The sequence below is a fragment of the Zootoca vivipara genome, chromosome 2, assembly GCF_963506605.1.
Source record: "Zootoca vivipara chromosome 2, rZooViv1.1, whole genome shotgun sequence".
Classification (NCBI taxonomy): Eukaryota; Metazoa; Chordata; class Lepidosauria; order Squamata; family Lacertidae; genus Zootoca; species Zootoca vivipara.
Window position 1 is genome coordinate 11,627,833 of NC_083277.1, and position 18,571 is coordinate 11,646,403.

At 43.0% G+C, this 18,571-nt stretch overlaps 1 protein-coding gene across 2 annotated transcripts; it reads right to left on the reverse strand.

The window, feature by feature from the left end:
• Positions 1-405: 405 nt before the first annotated feature.
• LOC118080976 (oocyte zinc finger protein XlCOF6) lies at positions 406-13,065 on the reverse strand. Of its 2 annotated transcripts, none has more exons than XM_060270322.1 (2): positions 12,794-13,065; positions 406-5,086 (listed from the first exon to the last, which is right to left on the reverse strand). In XM_060270322.1, exons 1-2 carry the CDS (start codon positions 12,804-12,806, stop codon positions 2,832-2,834), a joined length of 2,268 nt encoding a protein of 755 aa, XP_060126305.1. In that variant the 5' UTR covers positions 12,807-13,065; the 3' UTR covers positions 406-2,831. The 2 variants fall into 2 exon arrangements, with proteins under 2 accessions (XP_060126305.1, XP_060126310.1); XM_060270327.1 differs by lacking the exon at positions 12,794-13,065 and adding an exon at positions 12,307-12,627.
• Positions 13,066-18,571: the final 5,506 nt, after the last annotated feature.

Here is an 18,571-nt window from a genome sequence, read left to right on the forward strand (position 1 = left end):
TCTACACAGAGCTGAGAGTTGAAAAATTCATGCAAATAGCAGAGCCTTTGTGACGTCAGCGCTCTGTCTGTCTTGCCGGGGGGAGCCCCTTTCGAAGCAAATTGCAGCGAAAATACACAGTCCAAATGTCTCAAATTTCAGGGGTCTCTAGTGGAAAGTCCTCTCCCCCTTACCCCTGATTTTGGAGGGGTTTCGTGCTGTCGTTTAGAAGATATTAATTTATTTAAATAGTACATCCGGTTGTAGCTGCTTGTCTTTACTTTCGTTTTTAACGCAGCAGAGAGGGGCAACTTCCCGGTCCCTTTAGACCCTCTCCGATCCTCAAATTTCAATCAAATTAAAGAGTTATTACTCAGAGAGTCTGTTTAGCAGATTAAGTCAAATTTTGGGAAGGATCCACCTAGGAGAAGTAGCGATATTGCCAGAAGCCCCGTCTACCGCCCGCCTTCTCTCGCTGCCTCAAAGGGCTAGCGGGAAGCAGGGAGACAAGTCCTGGCTTCGGTGGCACCACGTCCCCAACCAGCCCAGGCTAGGGTTTCTTCATGGGGGGTTGTGTAGCTTTCACGCCCCCCTATCTTCCCCAGGCAGGGAGCCTCGGTCCCCCGAGAAGCTCCTTTGCGTGGCTTCGCAAATGGCGGTAAACCGGAAGTCTGGCGGGAAATAAGAACTGAGTTTGGAGGGAGGGGGAAAAGGAGAAAATTAAAGAGAGAAGTGTCAATGCCTGTCGCCACATGGCTCCCCCCCCCCCGAGTCAGCGGGGAGAGCTCGGAGGCCAGATCGGGGCTGCGGAGCCAGCGGGGAAGAGGTATGGACTGCGGAAAAGCATCTGGAGCCTTCCCACCGGCAGGGATGACCCCGGCGCTGCAGTTCATTGGTAGAGATCTACCAATGAAATGCAGTGCTGGAATGAGGAATTACCCTGACGCTGCAGAGCGCAACAGGGTCCTAGCGCCTCCATGGATGATGATGATTTTTTATTTATATTCCACCCATCTGGCTGGGCTTCCCCAGTCACTCTGGGCAGCTTCCAACAAAATATTAAAATACAGTAAATCCATCAAACATTAAAAGCTTTTCTAAACAGGGCTGCCTTCAGATGTCTTCTAAAAGTCTGGTAGTTGTTGTTCTCTTTGACATCTGGTGAGAGGGTGTTCCACAGGGCGGGTGCCACTACCGAGGCTTGCCTAAACAAAAAATATTTTATAGTATAGTACATTGATTATTGTTTTCATTTTATGGATTGATGGTCTCATTAGATAGCAGAATTCATGTTAAATTGCTGTTTTAGGGGTTGTTTTTAAAAGTCTGGAACGGAATTATCCATTTAGCATTACTTTCTATTGGAGAGCGTGCCTTGGTTTTGGAACACTTTGGTTTTGGAACGGACATCCAGAATGGATTAAGTTTGAGAACATACCACTGTATGTTCTTGTCTCACATCTCAGGGTTCAACAAATGCTAGAAACTTGCTCTTTGGCTCACAACAAGGTTTCGCTGCAGCCTTCTTCCCCCTACCCCACCCCCTTTTGGATGCCTGTCGATATAAACCATTTGATTCTGCATTATGACGCTTGGATTCTCTCCTCTATGGGATGTTCTATTTGACATCTGGTGGGAGGGTGTTCCACAGGGCGGGCGCCACTACCGAGAAGTGTAAAACACATGTTGAGCATTCTACATGTGTGGATAGGCTTGCCTAAACAAAAAATGTTTTCTAGTACAGTACATAGATTGTTGCTTTCATTTCAAAATAATCCTAAACTATTTTCGGATCCCTTCCCCCAAGGAATTACGGGAGCTGTAGTTTGTTAAGGGTGCTAAGCATTATTAGGAGGCTCCTCAATTCCCCCCTAACTACAATTCCCAGAGTTCCCTGTGAAGAGGGACTGATTGTTAAACCACCCTGAGAATTGTAGCTCTGTGAGCGGAATGGTGGGTGGGGAGGTCCATCTCAATGTTCAATGTTCTGAGGGCGTTTGGCTCTCCCCCTGGGCCCTTGAAACGGCATACACAGGACATCAGGATGTTGTGTGTTGTTGCACGTGCGATGTCAGAACATCTTGCCAGGTCTTCTCAATCATTTACAGAAGTTGGCGCCTCTGGGCTGCAGGAACCCAGCCAGATGGGTGGGATACAAATATGATAACAACCACCAGCACCTTGAACAATAGATGCCGCTAGTTGACATCTAGTGACAGAGGTTTCATTTCTTTCTCCCTTGTTTTGATTTCAGTAATTTGCAGTCTGTTTCTCATTGCAGCCCATGACTCAAGGAAGAAGCACTCCAGCGCTAAGCGTGAAAAGTCGTTGGTTAGGAGCTAAGCCTGGCAAGACCTAATGGGAACCACACGGAAAAGAGAACCCTGGGATTTACATGCACATGAGAAAAAGCTGGGCCTTCTTCATAGAGAATCCACCCAAAAGGAAAGCCCTACAAGTGGTGTGAGCATTGCAGAAGACTACAGCTGGAGAAACGTGGGAATGATGCAGACACAGGAAATCCAGATCCAGCTCTCATTTCTGAGCAATACGCAGCATTATGGGAAAAGTCCAGAATGCCTGATTCCAAGCGATCCTGATCAACAGTCTTCAGATACCCTCTTGAAATAGAGGGGAATCGCCAAAAAACATGGCCCCCAAGAATGAAAACAAACGCTTCCAAATTCTTTTCGAAACATCCAGAGACTTGACAGCCATCTTCACTCCCCAGGAAATCTGGGAAACCTGAGTGGAAAACTCCATACATTATATATGACTCTCCCCCCCCCCCCGGTGTGAATTTGCTTATTAATATTAAGATATTCACTCCCTCTGAAGCTCTTTCCAAATATCTATGATTTCCCCCCTGCGTGAGTAAGCTGATGTTTCCTAAGGTGTCCATTCCGAATGAAGCACTTTCCACATTCAATACATTTAAATGGTTTCTTCCCCGTGTGAGTTCGCTGATGTTTTCTAAGGTCTCCACTTCTACTGAAGCTCTTTCCACATTCAATACATTTAAATGGTTTCTCCCCCGTGTGAGTTCGTTGGTGTGATCTAAGTGCTCCACTTCCACTGAAGCTCTTTCCACATTCAATACATTTAAATGGTTTCTCCCCCGTGTGAGTTCGTTGATGTATTCTAAGGTGTCCATTTCGACTGAAGCACTTTCCACATTCAATACATTTAAATGATTTCTCCCCCGTGTGAGTTTGTTGATGTATTCTAAGTTGTCCATTTCGACTGAAGCTCTTTCCACATTCAATACATTCAAATGGTTTCTCCCCCGTGTGAGTTCGTTGATGTATTCTAAGGTGTCCATTTCGACTGAAGCACTTTCCACATTCAATACATTTAAATGATTTCTCCCCTGTGTGAGTTTGTTGATGTATTCTAAGTTGTCCACTTCCACTGAAGCTCTTTCCACATTCAATACATTCAAATGGTTTCTCCCCCGTGTGGGTTTGTTGGTGTGTTCTAAGGTTTCCATATTGAGTGAAGCTCTTTCCACATTCAATACATTTAAATGGTTTCTCCCCCGTGTGAGTTCGTTGATGGATTTTAAGGTATCCATATTGAGCGAAGCTCTTTCCACATTCAATACATTTAAATGGTTTCTCTCCCATGTGAGTTCGTTGGTGTGTTCCAAGGGCTCCACTTCCACTGAAGCTCTTTCCACATTCAATACATGTAAATGGTTTCTCCCCCGTGTGAGTTCCTTGATGTCTTCTAAGGGCTCCACTTCCACTGAAACTCTTTCCACATTCAATACATTCAAATGGTTTCTCCCCCGTGTGAGTTCGTTGATGTATTCTAAGGTTTCCACATCGACTGAAGCACTTTCCACATTCAATACATTTAAATGGTTTGTCCCCTGTGTGGGTTTGTTGGTGTGTTCTAAGGTTTTCATTTCGACTGAAGCTCTTTCCACATTCAATACATTCAAATGGTTTCTCCCCCGTGTGAGTTCCTTGATGTCTTCTAAGTTGTCCATTTCGACTGAAGCTCTTTCCACATTCAATACATTCAAATGGTTTCTCCCCCGTGTGAGTTCGTTGATGTATTCTAAGGTTTCCACATCGACTGAAGCACTTTCCACATTCAATACATTTAAATGGTTTGTCCCCTGTGTGGGTTTGGTGGTGTGTTCTAAGGTTTCCATATCGACTGAAGCTCTTTCCACATTCAATACATTCAAATGATTTCTCCCCCGTGTGAGTTCGTTGATGTATTCTAAGGTGTCCATTTTCACTGAAGCTCTTTCCACATTCAATACATTCAAATGGTTTCTCCCCCGTGTGAGTTTGTTGATGTATTCTAAGGTTTCCACATCGACTGAAGCACTTTCCACATTCAATACATTTAAATGGTTTGCCCCCTGTGTGGGTTTGGTGGTGTGTTCTAAGGTTTCCATATCGACTGAAGCTCTTTCCACATTCAATACATTCAAATGGTTTCTCCCCCGTGTGAGTTCGTTGATGTCTTCTAAGGTGTCCATTTCGACTGAAGTTCTTTCCACATTCAATACATTTAAATGGTTTCTCCCCCGTGTGAGTTCGTCGATGGATTTTAAGATATCCATATTGAGTGAAGCTCTTTCCACATTCATTACATTTAAATGGTTTCTCCCCTGTGTGAGTTCGTTGATGTGTTCTAAGGTGTCCATTTTGACTAAAGTTCTTTCCACATTCAATACATTTAAATGGTTTCTCCCCCGTGTGAGTTTGTTGGTGTCTCCTAAGGTTTCCATACTGACTGAAGCTCTTTCCACATTCAATACATTCAAATAGTTTCTCCCCTGTGTGAGTTCGTTGATGTATTCTAAGTGTTTGACTTTCACTGAAGCTCTTTCCACATTCAGTACATTTGGATGATTTCCCCCCTGTGTGGGTTTGTTGATGTATTTGAAGTGCTCCATTTTGACCGATGCTTTTTCCACACGCCATATATTCCAATGGTTTATCCCCTGTGTGTGTTTGATGGTGTATCCTCAGTCTTCCACTGTGATTAAAGCACATCCCACATTCCATGCATTTAAACTGTTTCTTTGTTCTTCCCAATGAAGTTACAGATGGCTCCATGGAATTCTGGCCCTCATCTTCCTCACCTGTTTGGGAGTAGGAGGAAAGAGAATCCTGTTAGACTTTCAAGAAAGACAAGAAAGAAACTGAACACATGTCAATCCCAATATGCACCTTCTATTAACACCTCTTCATTCTCCACTGTCCTCACTATGTTCCAAATTTTTAGGAATGGAGATGAGATAACGGCAAGAACAACACAAGATCACTCCATTCACACTTAATAAACTTCCTTATTTTATAATCTATGGTGGAATGGGCTTCTTAGACACATATCTGACTCTTTTTCCAAGGAAGAAATGATCACAGGCTTGAGTAGCAGCCTCACCTATGACTAAGAAGTAAAACATTAGTGTTACTATGCCACATGTAAGTGTAAAAATATTGCAATATATTAGAAAGGGCATACCCAAACTCGGCCCTCTAGATGTTTTGGTGCTACAATTCACATCACCATTGACCACTAGTCATGTTAGCTAGGGATGATGGGAGTTGTAGTCCCAAAACATCTGAAGGACCAAGTTTGGGTGTGCCTGTATTAGAACATAAGAAGAGACTGCTTGATTGGGCAAAGGCCCACCTAGTTCAGCATCCTGCTCTCACAGTGGGAAACCAGCAAGCAGGATTTGAGCACAAGAGCCCTCTGTCTTCTTGTGCTTTCCAGGAACTAGTATTAAGAAGCATTATTGCCTAGGACCACGAGGGCAGAGCACAGACATCAGTCTAATCCTTTTTTTCATCACTGTCTCCAGGAGGATGGAAGACCATAGATGGAAAAAGTAGAAATATAACCAAGAACGCTTTTGGACCACAACTCAATAATTCTTGAACTAAAAGGCGAGAAAAATACTCAATTTAGAGCATTGCTCGTATTTTAAGCAATAAAATGAAAGGTGTTTTAGCAGAAAATAAAATTAATCACAATCAGGCCTGCTTTCTACCAAAACATCAGATGAAGGAGAATATAAGGAATATAATTGATATGATTGAATATTTGGAAGTTAGAAATGAGAAAAGGCGGCCTTAATGTTTGTAGATACTGAAAAGACTTTTGATAATGTTTCATGGGCTTTTATGAAAAAGATAATAGAACAAATGAGTTTTGGGGAAGCATTTGGGAGAGGAATTGATGCAATTTATTCTTACCAACAGGCCATGCTGATTGTTAATAAGGTTAGAACAGAAAAGTGTAAAATAATGAAGGGGACAAGGGTAGCCCCATCACCATTATTATTTATTTTGGTATTAGAGGCCCCGGCGAGAGAGAATGAGTGGAGAAATTAATTAGAGGAATAACAGTAGGAAATAAAGCATATACGGTAAATTAAAAGCTTTTGCAGTTGACCTTGCAATTACAGTGAAGGATCCCAAAAATACTCTACCAAAGGTGTTAGAAAAGATACAGGCCTTCGGGCATAGGCAGGCTTTAACCAAACAAGAATAAGACTAAGCTTTTGGTAAAAAACATGATGGAGCAAGACAGAAAGGAAATACAACAGAAAACAGAGTTAGTTATACATAAATAGTCAAATACTGAGAGATTTGTTTGACAGCTAAGAATATTGATTTTTTAAAGACAATTACGAGAATGTGTGGAAAGAAAAAAAGAGATTTAGAGATATGGGGAAGAATGAATTTATCATTTTGGGGGAGAATATCAGTAATAAAAAATGAATGTATTGCCAAAAATGTTATTTTTATTCCAATCAGTCCCGGCAAATGGCAACGCAGGATGCTTTGAAAAATGGCAAGAAGATATATCTAGGTTTATCTGGAACAGGAAGAAACAAAGGATAGAAAACAAATTATTAACAGATGTAAGAGAGAGAGAAGGTTTTGCCCTTCCAGATTTGAAACTTTATTATGAAGCATCCTGTATCTGCTGCAACCGGAAATGGATTACATTGGAAAACACAGATACAGTATTTTAGATCTGGAAGGACATGAATTATGGATAGCATGCATATTTATGGTAGGAAAAGGCCAAGGTGCATAGAGCTTTTCAGAATCCTATAGTAAGAAAATCCATTTTCAGGGTATGGGAGAAGTATAAGAATTTGTTTGAGTAAAAAACACCCTGGTGGCTTTACCCCTTGGAAGCAATCTCTCTGACAATTTTTGACTATGAGAAGTATTTGGCCGACTTATAAAAAGCTGTTAACTAAAGTTGAAAACCAACTGAAATTAAAAGATTTTGAAGAGATAAAGGAGGCTGTAACTGACTGGTTACAGTACCATCAATTCAACAATATCTTTAACCTAGACAAAATCTTTAACCTAGACAATATCTTTAACCTAGACAGGAGTGCCTGGCGTGCTATGGTCCATGGGGTCACGAAGAGTCGGACACGACTAAACGACTAAACAACAACAAGACAAAAAGTAAAAGAAAAAAATTCCTTCAGTAGCACCTTAAAGACCAACTAAGTTTTTATTTTGGTATGAGCTTTCGTGTGCATGCACACTTCTTCAGATACAGTGAAATGGGAGTCCCCAGGCACTTAAGGTGCTACTGAAGGAATTTTTTTATTTTACTTCGACCCAGACCAACACGGCTACCTACCTGTAACTAGACAAAAAGAAAGGTTTTAGTTATGAGACATCACGATTTCAAAAAGAACTCTTAGGAAGTAACATAAAAAACAGGAGGAAATAAAGCATATACGGTAAATGAAAAGCTTTTGCAGTTGACCCTGTTATGAGACATCACAATTAAAAAAAAACCTCTTAGGAAGTAACATAAAAAATCTGTGTAAAATGTATCACTTGCTCCTAGAATGGTGTACAACGGATGAACAGGTCAAATCAGTTATGACTAAAAGGGAAAAGGACTTAGGACATAACATACAAAAGGCAGATTCGGAGAGGCTTTGGAAAACAGATATGAAATTCGTAGCTTGCTGTAAAATGAAAGAAAACTACATGAAAATGATGTATTGGTGGTATTTGACTCCTAGTAAGTTATCTAAAATGTATAGAATAAGTTCAAATATCTGCTGGAAATGTAAAGAAAGTGGGTACCTTTTGCTATATGTGGTGGTCATGTCAGATAACAGTATCATTTTGGGAAATGGTATATAATGAATTGAGGGGAAAAATGTTTAAAATACCTTTTGTAAGAAACAAGAAGCCTATTTATTTGGAATTACAGGTACAGAAATCTCAAAAGACCGGAAAACACTATGAATGCGACAACAGCTGCACAGATGTTATTATACCAAAGATGAAAATATGCAATAATCCCAACTAGGGAAGAATGGCAAGCCAAACTGCTGGACTATGCTGAATTGGCAAAATTAGCGGCGAGACTCGGGAATCAAGAAAACAAAGACTTTAAAAATGAATGGGGGAAATTTATAATTTACCTATGAGATTACTGGAAGGAAATCAAAACATTAGCTGGGAATCACTTGTAAATAAGTTTATGAACAATTTAGATAAATGAAAAATGTGGAGAATGTATCAATATTCTCGTGTTACATAACCCTCTGTTATTTTTCCAGGTTTTGCCGCTCGCACGTGTAGAAGCACTCTATTGCACAGCGTGCGTTTGCAGAAGCGGTCCTCCACTAGTTTTTTGTTTTATGATTGATTAAGTGAGTGAGTGAGTGACTGTGGAAAGGGATAAAAGCCCCCCATCCAAACAATGACTATCATCAGTGCAGGTACAAAAAAAAATAATCTTTATTTAAAATCAACACATACACACACAATGAAAGCTTAGAAAAAGAAAACAAAAAAGCACAATACATCTCTTACAAAAAAAAATAGAATAATACATCACGAATGCAAAAAAATTATTCCAACCATCAACTTCCGACTTCCTTGATATAGGTTATTTATTTTCCTAATCACTTGCCTCTATTTTTCAATAAGCTTCATCTTTATTACCATCTGGTACGCAGGCTGAGACCCTACCTGCCCACAGACTGTCTCACCAGAGTGGTGCATGCTCTAGTTCTCTCCCGCTTGGACTACTGCAATGCCCTCTATGTGCGGCTACCTTTGAAAGTGGCCCGGAAACTGCAATTAATCCAGAATGTGGCAGCTAGACTGGTTACTGGGAGTGGCCGCCAAGACCACATAACACTGGTCCTAAGAAACCTAAATTGGCTCCCAGTACGTTTCCGAGCACAATTCAAAGTGTTGGTGCTGACCATTAAAGCCCTAAACGGCCTCGGTCCTGTATACCGTGTTTCTCACATTTTAAGACACCGTCTTATAACATTTTTTTCCTCAAAAAACACTGGGTGGCTTATTTTCAGGGAATGTCTTATTTTTATTACGTCAGGAGCAGTGCCCTTCTTGCTCCCTGGCTCCCTGCGGGGCAGGACTCTTGACTGAAAGAAAAGGACGGGCAACAGCCACCACCAAGCTCCGTGAGAGGGAGTCTGAGGGAAGGGAGGTGTGTGCGTCCCTGGCCCAACCCTCTCTCCCCGGCCCTGGGATGTTCGCGAGGGAGGGAGGGAGCTCCTCCGAAGGGCTGCTCTCTCTCTCTCTCCTCCCAGGTGGGGACTCACTTAATAGCAATCTGCTACACTGGAGCTTCTTAAATTTAAACCAGAGTACAGTATAATGGAATCTATCTGTGTGATGCAATCGTAGCAGTAGCCTATAAAGGTAAAGGTAAAGCAAATAAGGATCTCTACCAGCCAGCCCAAGACTTAAGAGCGAAAGTTCCAACAATGTAGCACTTTGTAGCACTGATAGCAAAGAGGCTACCGGCTGATAAGAGATACTGTAGAAAACAAAGAAGGCAGCTGAGCAGCAATTAAGATGGTAAATGGTAGCAATTAAGTAGCAATTGAGCCAGCAGGAAAGCGGGGTGAGATAATCTGCTGGTCCTAACTGCTTCTCTTACCCACAAAATGTTAACTTTTAGCAGCTCCTAAACAGCGAGAAGCCACCGGCAGCGATCCCGGTACCAGTAAAAATCCTTAAAGGGGCAGCTCTACAGACAAGCAATAGAAAGAAAAAGAATCCTCACTTTTTAAAAGGCTTTTAAAAGGGGGGAAGGTGGGGGGAAGCGAGAGGTGGGCTGTGTGTGTGTGTGTGTGTGTGTGTGTGAGAGAGAGAGAGAGAGAGAGAGAGAGACACGCAGGGGAGAGAGAGAGAGAGAGAGACGCGCACACAGAGTCTCTCCCTAAAGGCAGCGTCTTCAATCGCCCCTCTTTTCTTCCTCCTGTTTCATCTCCTCCCCACCGCAAATGCCACTTTTCTCCTCTTCACGAAGTAGAGCTCACACAGCCTAGCTTAAAAAAAAAAAAAATCGAACGGGAGGGGAAATCACGAGGCTGAAGCAACCAGCAGCTATGGCTCTTCGGTGCATTTTTACAAGCTTTTAAAAGAAATACGTGTCTTTGGAGCGACAGCGAAATGGGGAGAGATTTTTAGGGGGGGAGTTGGCTGGCGGGAGGGGGAAAGGGTCTATCACTATGTCTTATTTTCGGGTTATGGCTTATATCGCACAATTGCTTAGAAATCCTGCTATGTCTTATATTAGGCCTACGTCTTAAAAAAGGAGAAACACGGTACCTGAAGGAGCGTCTCCACCCCCATTGTTCAGCCCGGACACTGAGATCCAGCGCCGTGGGCCTTCTGGCGGTTCGCTCACTGCGAGAAGCAAAGCTACAGGGAACCAGGCAAAGGGCCTTCTCGGTAGTGACACCCGCCCTGTGGAACGCCCTTCCATCGGAGGTCAAGGAGATAAATAGCTACCTGACATTTAGAAAACACCTAAAGGCAGCCCTGTTTCGGGAAGCTTTTAAGCTGTGATATTTTAATGTATTTCGGTATTTGTTGGAAGCCGCCCAGAGTAGTGGGGGAAACCCAGCCAGATGGGCGGGGTATAAATAATAAATAATAATAATATTAAATCTTGTCTGAATTCTTTATGCCTTATTCAATTCCGAGAGTTATTCGAAGCATTCTAAAGTTTTTATAAGGGGATACTGTTCTTTTAAATATTGTCTACAGATCTCCCATTCCCTTTTAAACTTTTGGGTTGATCGGTCTCTGATCTTTTCCGTCATCTATGTTACTTCTATATATTGAAGCATTTTTCCTTGCCACTCTTTTGATGGAATTTCATCTCCTTTCTATCCCTTGGCAATCAGCATCCTCTCTGCCACTGTTGCATACAAAAATACCCCTTCCAAAGAACCCCCACCCATTTTCAAACAACATTGGCCATTCCTTTTATCTGCCTGTCCCACCTCCCTTCCAAGGCTGGCATGGTATGCACATTAGTGGCCTGAGAGTAGACCCCTTGGAACTTAAGAGTTTATCAGCAAAGGACTGCTCTGAATACATGGGTGGCCCTTGCATGGAGAGGGAGGAAGCCCCTTGCTTGCATCTAGACCCCCTGGGAGAGGAGGTGGATCTGCCCACTGCTCCCTCTGCCCTCGCTGCCTCCTCCTCTGTCCTCCTGCCCTGCAAACACCCTTTGCTCTTGTTGCTCAGGGGAGAGAGGTGGCTGGTGGAAAGAGCCTTCAAACCCATCCATTTGCTCCTCTGCTCCCCCTAAGTAATCAACATAGATTGCAAGTTCCCAGGATAAGCACTTTGGAGCACTGCATGCAAATATTATGTGTGTGTATGGACCTAGAGGATAACATACATGTTTATACCACGTGATTCATTAAAGTGGGCATTTCTTTAAAATTGAAGACCATTTCTACAAACTGGAATACTTCTGCTGGCAGCCCTGTACAGGAAAGTTTTTGATGTTGATGTTTTAATGTGTTTTATTTTATTCCTTCCTAAATCTTTCTTGCTATGCATGCTGATCAGACTCTATTCCAACCATCCCCTTTAATGCAACAGGGCCTCCTATTTTTACTGCTATTATTTACATAGAGATGCATAACAGACATAACAGAGTAAACGCAGTTGTGAAGGCCAATGTTTGTTTAATGAGCCAAACGCCTGGGAGAAGAGGAATGCTTTGGCCTGTTGCCTAAAGATAAGGTCCTACTCCGAGGGGTCTTCTGCCAGGGTACAGATATTAAAATCAAAATCCATACTATTATTAAGGCGATCATGGCTAGCATCGTTCCCTGCAACTCCCTTTGCACCAGATCCCTGCAGGAGGAAGCTTCTCGCTCCCCACCACTCCGTCTTCAAAGCCCCCATTTAAAAAACAGCTCCCTTTCCTCCTCTCCCCCCCCCTTGTCCCGGGGCTTCTCATCCTGGACCCCCTCGCAAAGCCCCTTCCCTCCTTCCCCGCCATTGGCTTTGCACTCACCCGAAATCCTGGGCAGCGGGGGCGGGAATGGGAGACCCCACGTTGGAGGTAGGGAGTGAAGGCGCTTAATTAGGAGGCTTAATTAGGAAGCAGCCCCCTCTTCTGCCTCTGCTTCCCGCCTCCTTCCCTTCCTCCTTTGCAAGCCCCGATTGCATCTCTGCCGGTGGAGCCGGAAGTGGAGGCAACTCTGGAGAGGAAGGAGAGGTTTCTCTCCACGCCCAGCCTTTTGTCTGTTACTGTACGTCCTTTTTACAGAAACAGCCCTGAATAAGCATAAACACAGAACTCTCATGGACTGGTTCGTAGCATATAAAGTTCACATAATAAGAGCCAGCGAGGGTCGGCAGCAAATATAATCTGCTTCCTGAGAAGTGGAGCACGTTTGTTATGTATCACAGCAACAAAGCTGAAGGAAAGATGCAGCTCTTTGGGGGGGGGTTGTTGTAAAGTGCATTATTCCAGAAGGAAGGACTGATTTAGAACTTACGTGCTGTATCCATCGCTTAAATACAAAGAAAGCAAATGATAAGCATGGATGAATAAGAAAAAACGTGGCAGTGACCAGGATGACAGTCTTTCCCAACCTCGTGCCCTCAGGCTCGTTTGGAGGACGCATCCCAACTGGCCCCTCTTTTCAAAACCTCCATGCGCTCAAACAGCAGATTGGTGAGGACTTAGCCTTGCCCATCTTCTGGCTTGGCTTCAACCACATGACGGGAAGCGGAAACAAAGAGGAAAACCCGCCTTTGGAAGCGGGAGGAGGGGTGGAAATAGAAGAGAAGAAAAATTAAAAGGACTTCTTTATGACAGTTTCCACGCGCATACACACACACATATCCCATCGGGAACTTCACTCAAACATTCCCAGCTTTTGCCATCTCCTTCAGCCCAAGAGTTTATCTGCCATACCTTATACTTGCAGCGTTTGGAGGCGTGGGGACCCTTGGTTTAACAAAGCGGCAACAATCCAGAAAACTACAATGCCCACAACCCTTTGCGTTTTGGAAAGGCGAAAGCAGGACTAGCAGCTCCCCGCCGCGTTAGAGGTTTCTTGCCTGCTTTGTTGTTTAGTCGTTTAGTCGTGTCCGACTCTTCCTTTTATATATATATATTGTTTTAAAATAAGCTTTATTTGGTTATTAAAAGTTACAAAACTCTCAAAGATATTTACAGAAAAGAAAAGAAGAATCGAAAACATATAACAAAAAACAAAACATCAAATAACAGAAAACACATTCACAAATCATATAATAGAAAATCAACTGATACTAAAATCCACTGTTATAAAACCGCATTTTGGGGTTTTTGGGGGGCATCAGGACACCACTACTAATGGACAGAGAGGGGTAACCACGTTTGACAGCTGCAGTCACCCAGAATCCCTTGCATCACCATCTTCTTCGCCTCTGCTCCACTCCAGAGACTCGCACCCCTCCTGCACGGATGCAACCCTGCCCTACGGATCAGCATATGCAAACACCTCCCAACAATTACCATAAATTCTTCATTTCCCCCTGGCCTAAAGACAAGCATATGCAAACCCCTCCTAAACAGTTATCATACTCTTCATTTCCCCGCTCCACCTCCCCTCCGCCCAGGACAAACAACTTCAATGATTCACATTACAAGCCAACGATATCCTGCTAATCCGCTCACATAAATCAATGAGGCGTGAGTAAACATTGTAACACTGACAGCCAGAGATTACCTTGACAGCCGAAAGCCAAGGGACATTTCGCTACAGCTGCTGAAACAATGTCTCCGGAAGAAGGAGGGGGGAAAGCCACCCAAATCCAAAGTGACACTTTCTTACTCCAGTTCATAATGCAGCCCATTTTATGCGCTTTTGCCATAACTTTGCCCTTTTATATGTCCCCTTATATGCCCCTTTAGATTATATGTCTGCTTATCTTATGTGTCTTCTAATTATGAAACCCTTCTCTCATTAAGTGCCTTCAAACGTTCCCAGGGAAAATACCCGCTGTCTTATATTGCTAGTACCTCTCTGTATTAGAATTCTTCTTTATACCTTAGAACTGTAGATGTCAGGATTGCTAGTATTGCTAACCGTTGATGTAAGTTTGATTAAGTTTGATTAAGTTTTGCTACCTTTTAATTAGAAATCTCTGCATTAGGTATGTTTTCTATATGCACCCTACATGACCCCAACCCACCTGAACTTTGCCCCACTACCACTCTATACCCATTCAAGGACACACGGACAATAAGGGGATTAGCTGGAACATGTTTATTCAAATAAAATGCCATTTTCAACCTTCCATGACCTGGAGGAAAACACCTGCCGGACGGGCGTCCACTCCTCGGAAATCGCCAGGAACTGCCCCACCTCTGCACCCAACTTGACTGATTGCCCCTCCTGCCAAACAAAGGGAAACACCATCAGCGACAGGAGGAGAGCGATTGACATCTCGCCATCTAAAAGAACAAGTCATCTCCGCACCCAGCTAGTCCGATTGCCACCCATCCTCCCTGTCCTTCCCCTCCCTCCCAGTCCGGGGATTTTCTCGCAGGGACAGGAGGATATAAGAAGGGGCTTCACCATTTTCCCGGGTCCTTCCTTCTTTCCAGAGGCAGGGACCCTACAGCTGTAGCTTTGCATTCTGCAATAAAGGGATCTGTTTGTTTTACCTGACAGCATCGTGTGGTCTCTGTCATTCTCCCGACGGAGCTGAACCTAGCGCAAATTCCGGAGCTTCCAGTCAGCGTCTGTCCTTCCTATAAGGCAACGCATTTTTGGGTCCAAATTTCCAGAACACCACCTTCATACAACAAAACAAAATATAACGAAAGCAAATTGTAACATACAATAAAAAAAGAAAGAAAGAAAAGACAAATAAACAAAAAGTTACCTCCCATTATTTACTGCACGCTTTCCTTACCATATTCACTTTCTCTTGCTATAACTGTTACTTCCCACGTTTTCATTTCTTCTCAATGCCTATAAATTCAACCTCACCTCTCATGTTTTCAGTCTAAGCACGCCATAAAGTTATTTTTTATTATTTCACTTTCCAAGTACTTCTGTACATATTCCCATTCCTTCATTATTTTATTCTTCGGTACATTCCTAATTATTGCCGTTAATTTTGCCATCTTCAAATAGTCTACAATTTTTTCCTCCCATTCCTGGACCGTCGGTATCGTCTCCCCCTTCCATTTTGATGCTATTAGGGTCCTAGCTGCTGCACAAGCGTAGAGCAGGATATTGATTCTATCTTTTGGGATGTTATTTGGGATCAAACTTAAGAGAAAAATTTCAGGGTTTTGCAAATGTGAATTTAAGCATTTTTTTTCAATTTGTCATATATCTTGTCCCAAAATTCCATCACTCTCGGTCATGTCCACCAACAGTGCTATAGGCTGCCTATTTCCCCCTGACATTTCCAGCATTTCCCATCCCCTGATTTATAGAATTTGGCAATTTTTTCAGGGGTGATATACCATCTATAAAACATTTTAAATATATTTTCTCTAATTGTCATACACACAGTAAATTTGATGTCCGAATTCCATAACTTCCCCCATTGATCTATTTGGTTTGCCAATGTCTATCACCCATTTTACCATCACATTTTTGCCATCTCTTCGTGACCCCAAGGACCATAGCACGCCAAGCACTCCTGTCTTGCACTGCCTCCCGCAGTTTGGTCAAACTCATGTTCGTAGCTTCGAGAACACTGTCCAACCATCTCGTCCTCTGTCGTCCCCTTCTCCTTGTGCCCTCAATCTTTCCCAACATCAGGGTCTTTTCCAAGGATTCTTCTCTTCTCATGAGGTGGCCAAAGTATTGGAGCCTCAGCTTCAGGATCTGTCCTTCCAGTGAGCACTCAGGGCTGATTTCCTTCAGAATGGATAGGTTTGATCTTCTTGCAGTCCATGGGACTCTCAAGAGTCTCCTCCAGCACCTCCCTGTAGTAAGAAGGGGATGAGTGGAGGGTGCAGGGTGAAGGGGTCGCGCACGCGCGGTTTATTGGGTCTTGAAGAAGGCGCGGTGGGCGGCTGGTCTTGCAAGGGGAAGAGAAGTGCAACCTGGGCTGCTCGTGTCTGACAGCGAGAAGTGGTGCATTCCTTTGTTTTCGCTTTGCACGCCTCATTGCAAAGGAGGAAAGGTGTGCTTGCATTTTGGTAGCGGGAGAAAGCGGGGTGTCAAATGTGAGGGCCGTTTTGGTTATTGATTTACAGGTGAAACTCAGAAATTTAGAATATCATCGAAAAGTGCATTTATTTCAGCAATGCAACTTATTTTTTATTTTAATATCGACAAATGCTTTCTTTTGGAAATTCCACAGTAATAAAACAAAATTACACTACAAAAATAAACATCACTATTACATTTCATTAATTCCATTCCATTCATAATTCACCCACCTAACCACAAATAATTACAATTACAACAAATAAAGGCTTGACATATCTTGCTTTGCATGTCATGCATCTATCTCATATACCAGGGGTCAGCAAACTTTTTCAGCAGGGGGCTGGTCCACTGTCCCTCAGGTATTGTGGGGGGCCGGACTATATTTTGAAGGAAAAAAATGAACGAATCCCTATGCCCCACAAATAACCCAGAGATGCATTTAAAATAAAAGGACACATTCAACTCATGTAAAAACACGCCGATTCCTGGACTGTCCATGGGCCGGATTTAGAAGGTGATTGGGCCGCATCCGGCCCCTGGGCCTTAGTTTGGGGATCCCTGTCATATACTGATTTCACCTTTTAAGCTGCGTTACTGAAATAAATGCACTTTTCGACGGTATTCTAATTTTCTGAGTTTCACCTGTAGGCCTGTAAAAGATCTCGGCAGTACAAATGTAAAGGAAAGAATAATAGAATCTTGAGAGTTGGTACCCAAGGGTCATGTAGTCCAACCCCCTGCAATGCAGGAATCTCAGCTGCATTCAGCCTTTGCCATGCTCCGGCGACAGCCCAGCGCCTTCCCTTTGGAGCTGCTTTCGAATCCCGGCAATTCTGTGTCATTCCCTCGCCTCAGTCTTTTCACTCCAGATGATCTCAAACGGCCTCTTATTTATTTATTAGATTTCTTTCCCAGCTTTCCCCAAGGAGCTCGAGGTGACGGCATATGTGGTTTTCCCTCTACCCTGTTTTATGCTTGCAACAGCCCTGTGAGGTAGACTGTGACTGGCCCAAGGTGGCGAGCTTCATAAATGAGTGGGAATTCGAACCCTGGTCTCCCGGGTCCTAGCACAGCGCTCTAACCACTACAGCACATTGCCTCTCGGATACAATCTGTTGCCGAAAATGTATTTTACTGAAATGTTCTCCCTTTCGTTTTGCTTCCCCCCTTGCCCCCCCCTCCCCACATGCGCAAGGACTTTGCATAGAATGCCAACAAGGATTCAGTCCCAATTGCCCCTTCCTTCTAGGACAGGCATCCCCAAACTTTGGCCCTACAGATGTTTTGGACTACAATTTCCATCATCCCCAACCACTGGTTCTGTTAGCTAGGGATCATGGGAGTTGTAGGCCAAAACATCTGGAGGGCCGCAGTTTGGGGATGCCTGTTCTAGGACAAAGAATAGGGCGCTGTGGAACCATTTCAGGTACCAGTAATAGATATTCATTTAATTTACAGATCCACTCTTCTTTTGTTGGCGGATTTTGTTGTTTCCATCTTGCCACTATTACTATCCTCGCCGCTGTAGTTGCATATAGAAAGATCCTCCTTTTCCCACTTAGTATTTCCTTATCCATTAGTCCCAGGAGAAATGCTTCTGGGTGTGTGTTAAAAGATATTTTTAATATTTTATTTAATTCTTCATGAACTACACACCAGAATTTCTTGACCTCATCGCATCTCCACCACATGTGGATTAATGTTCCAATCTCCCGGTTACACCTCCAGCAGAGGTTTGATAGCTTTTTATCGATCTTGGCTAGCTTGACAGGTGTCATATACCAACGATGGAACATTTATATAAAATTCTCCTTGATGGTGTAAGAAGCCGTAAATCTTATGCCATCCTTCCACAATTTCTCCCACCGCTCTAAATATATTGTTTGTCCGAGGTCTTGTGACCACTTTATCATTGTTTCTTTAATTCCCTCTTCCATGATATCCCAATCTAATAATAACTTATATATTTTTGATAATAATTTGTTATTATTTTGTATCACCAAATTATTGAATTTAGAATCCTCTTTCATAAAACCTCTTTTGGTCTTCTTTAAAGACACCTGTGAGTTGTATATATCTCCATCTATCTATATGTAATCCCTTCAA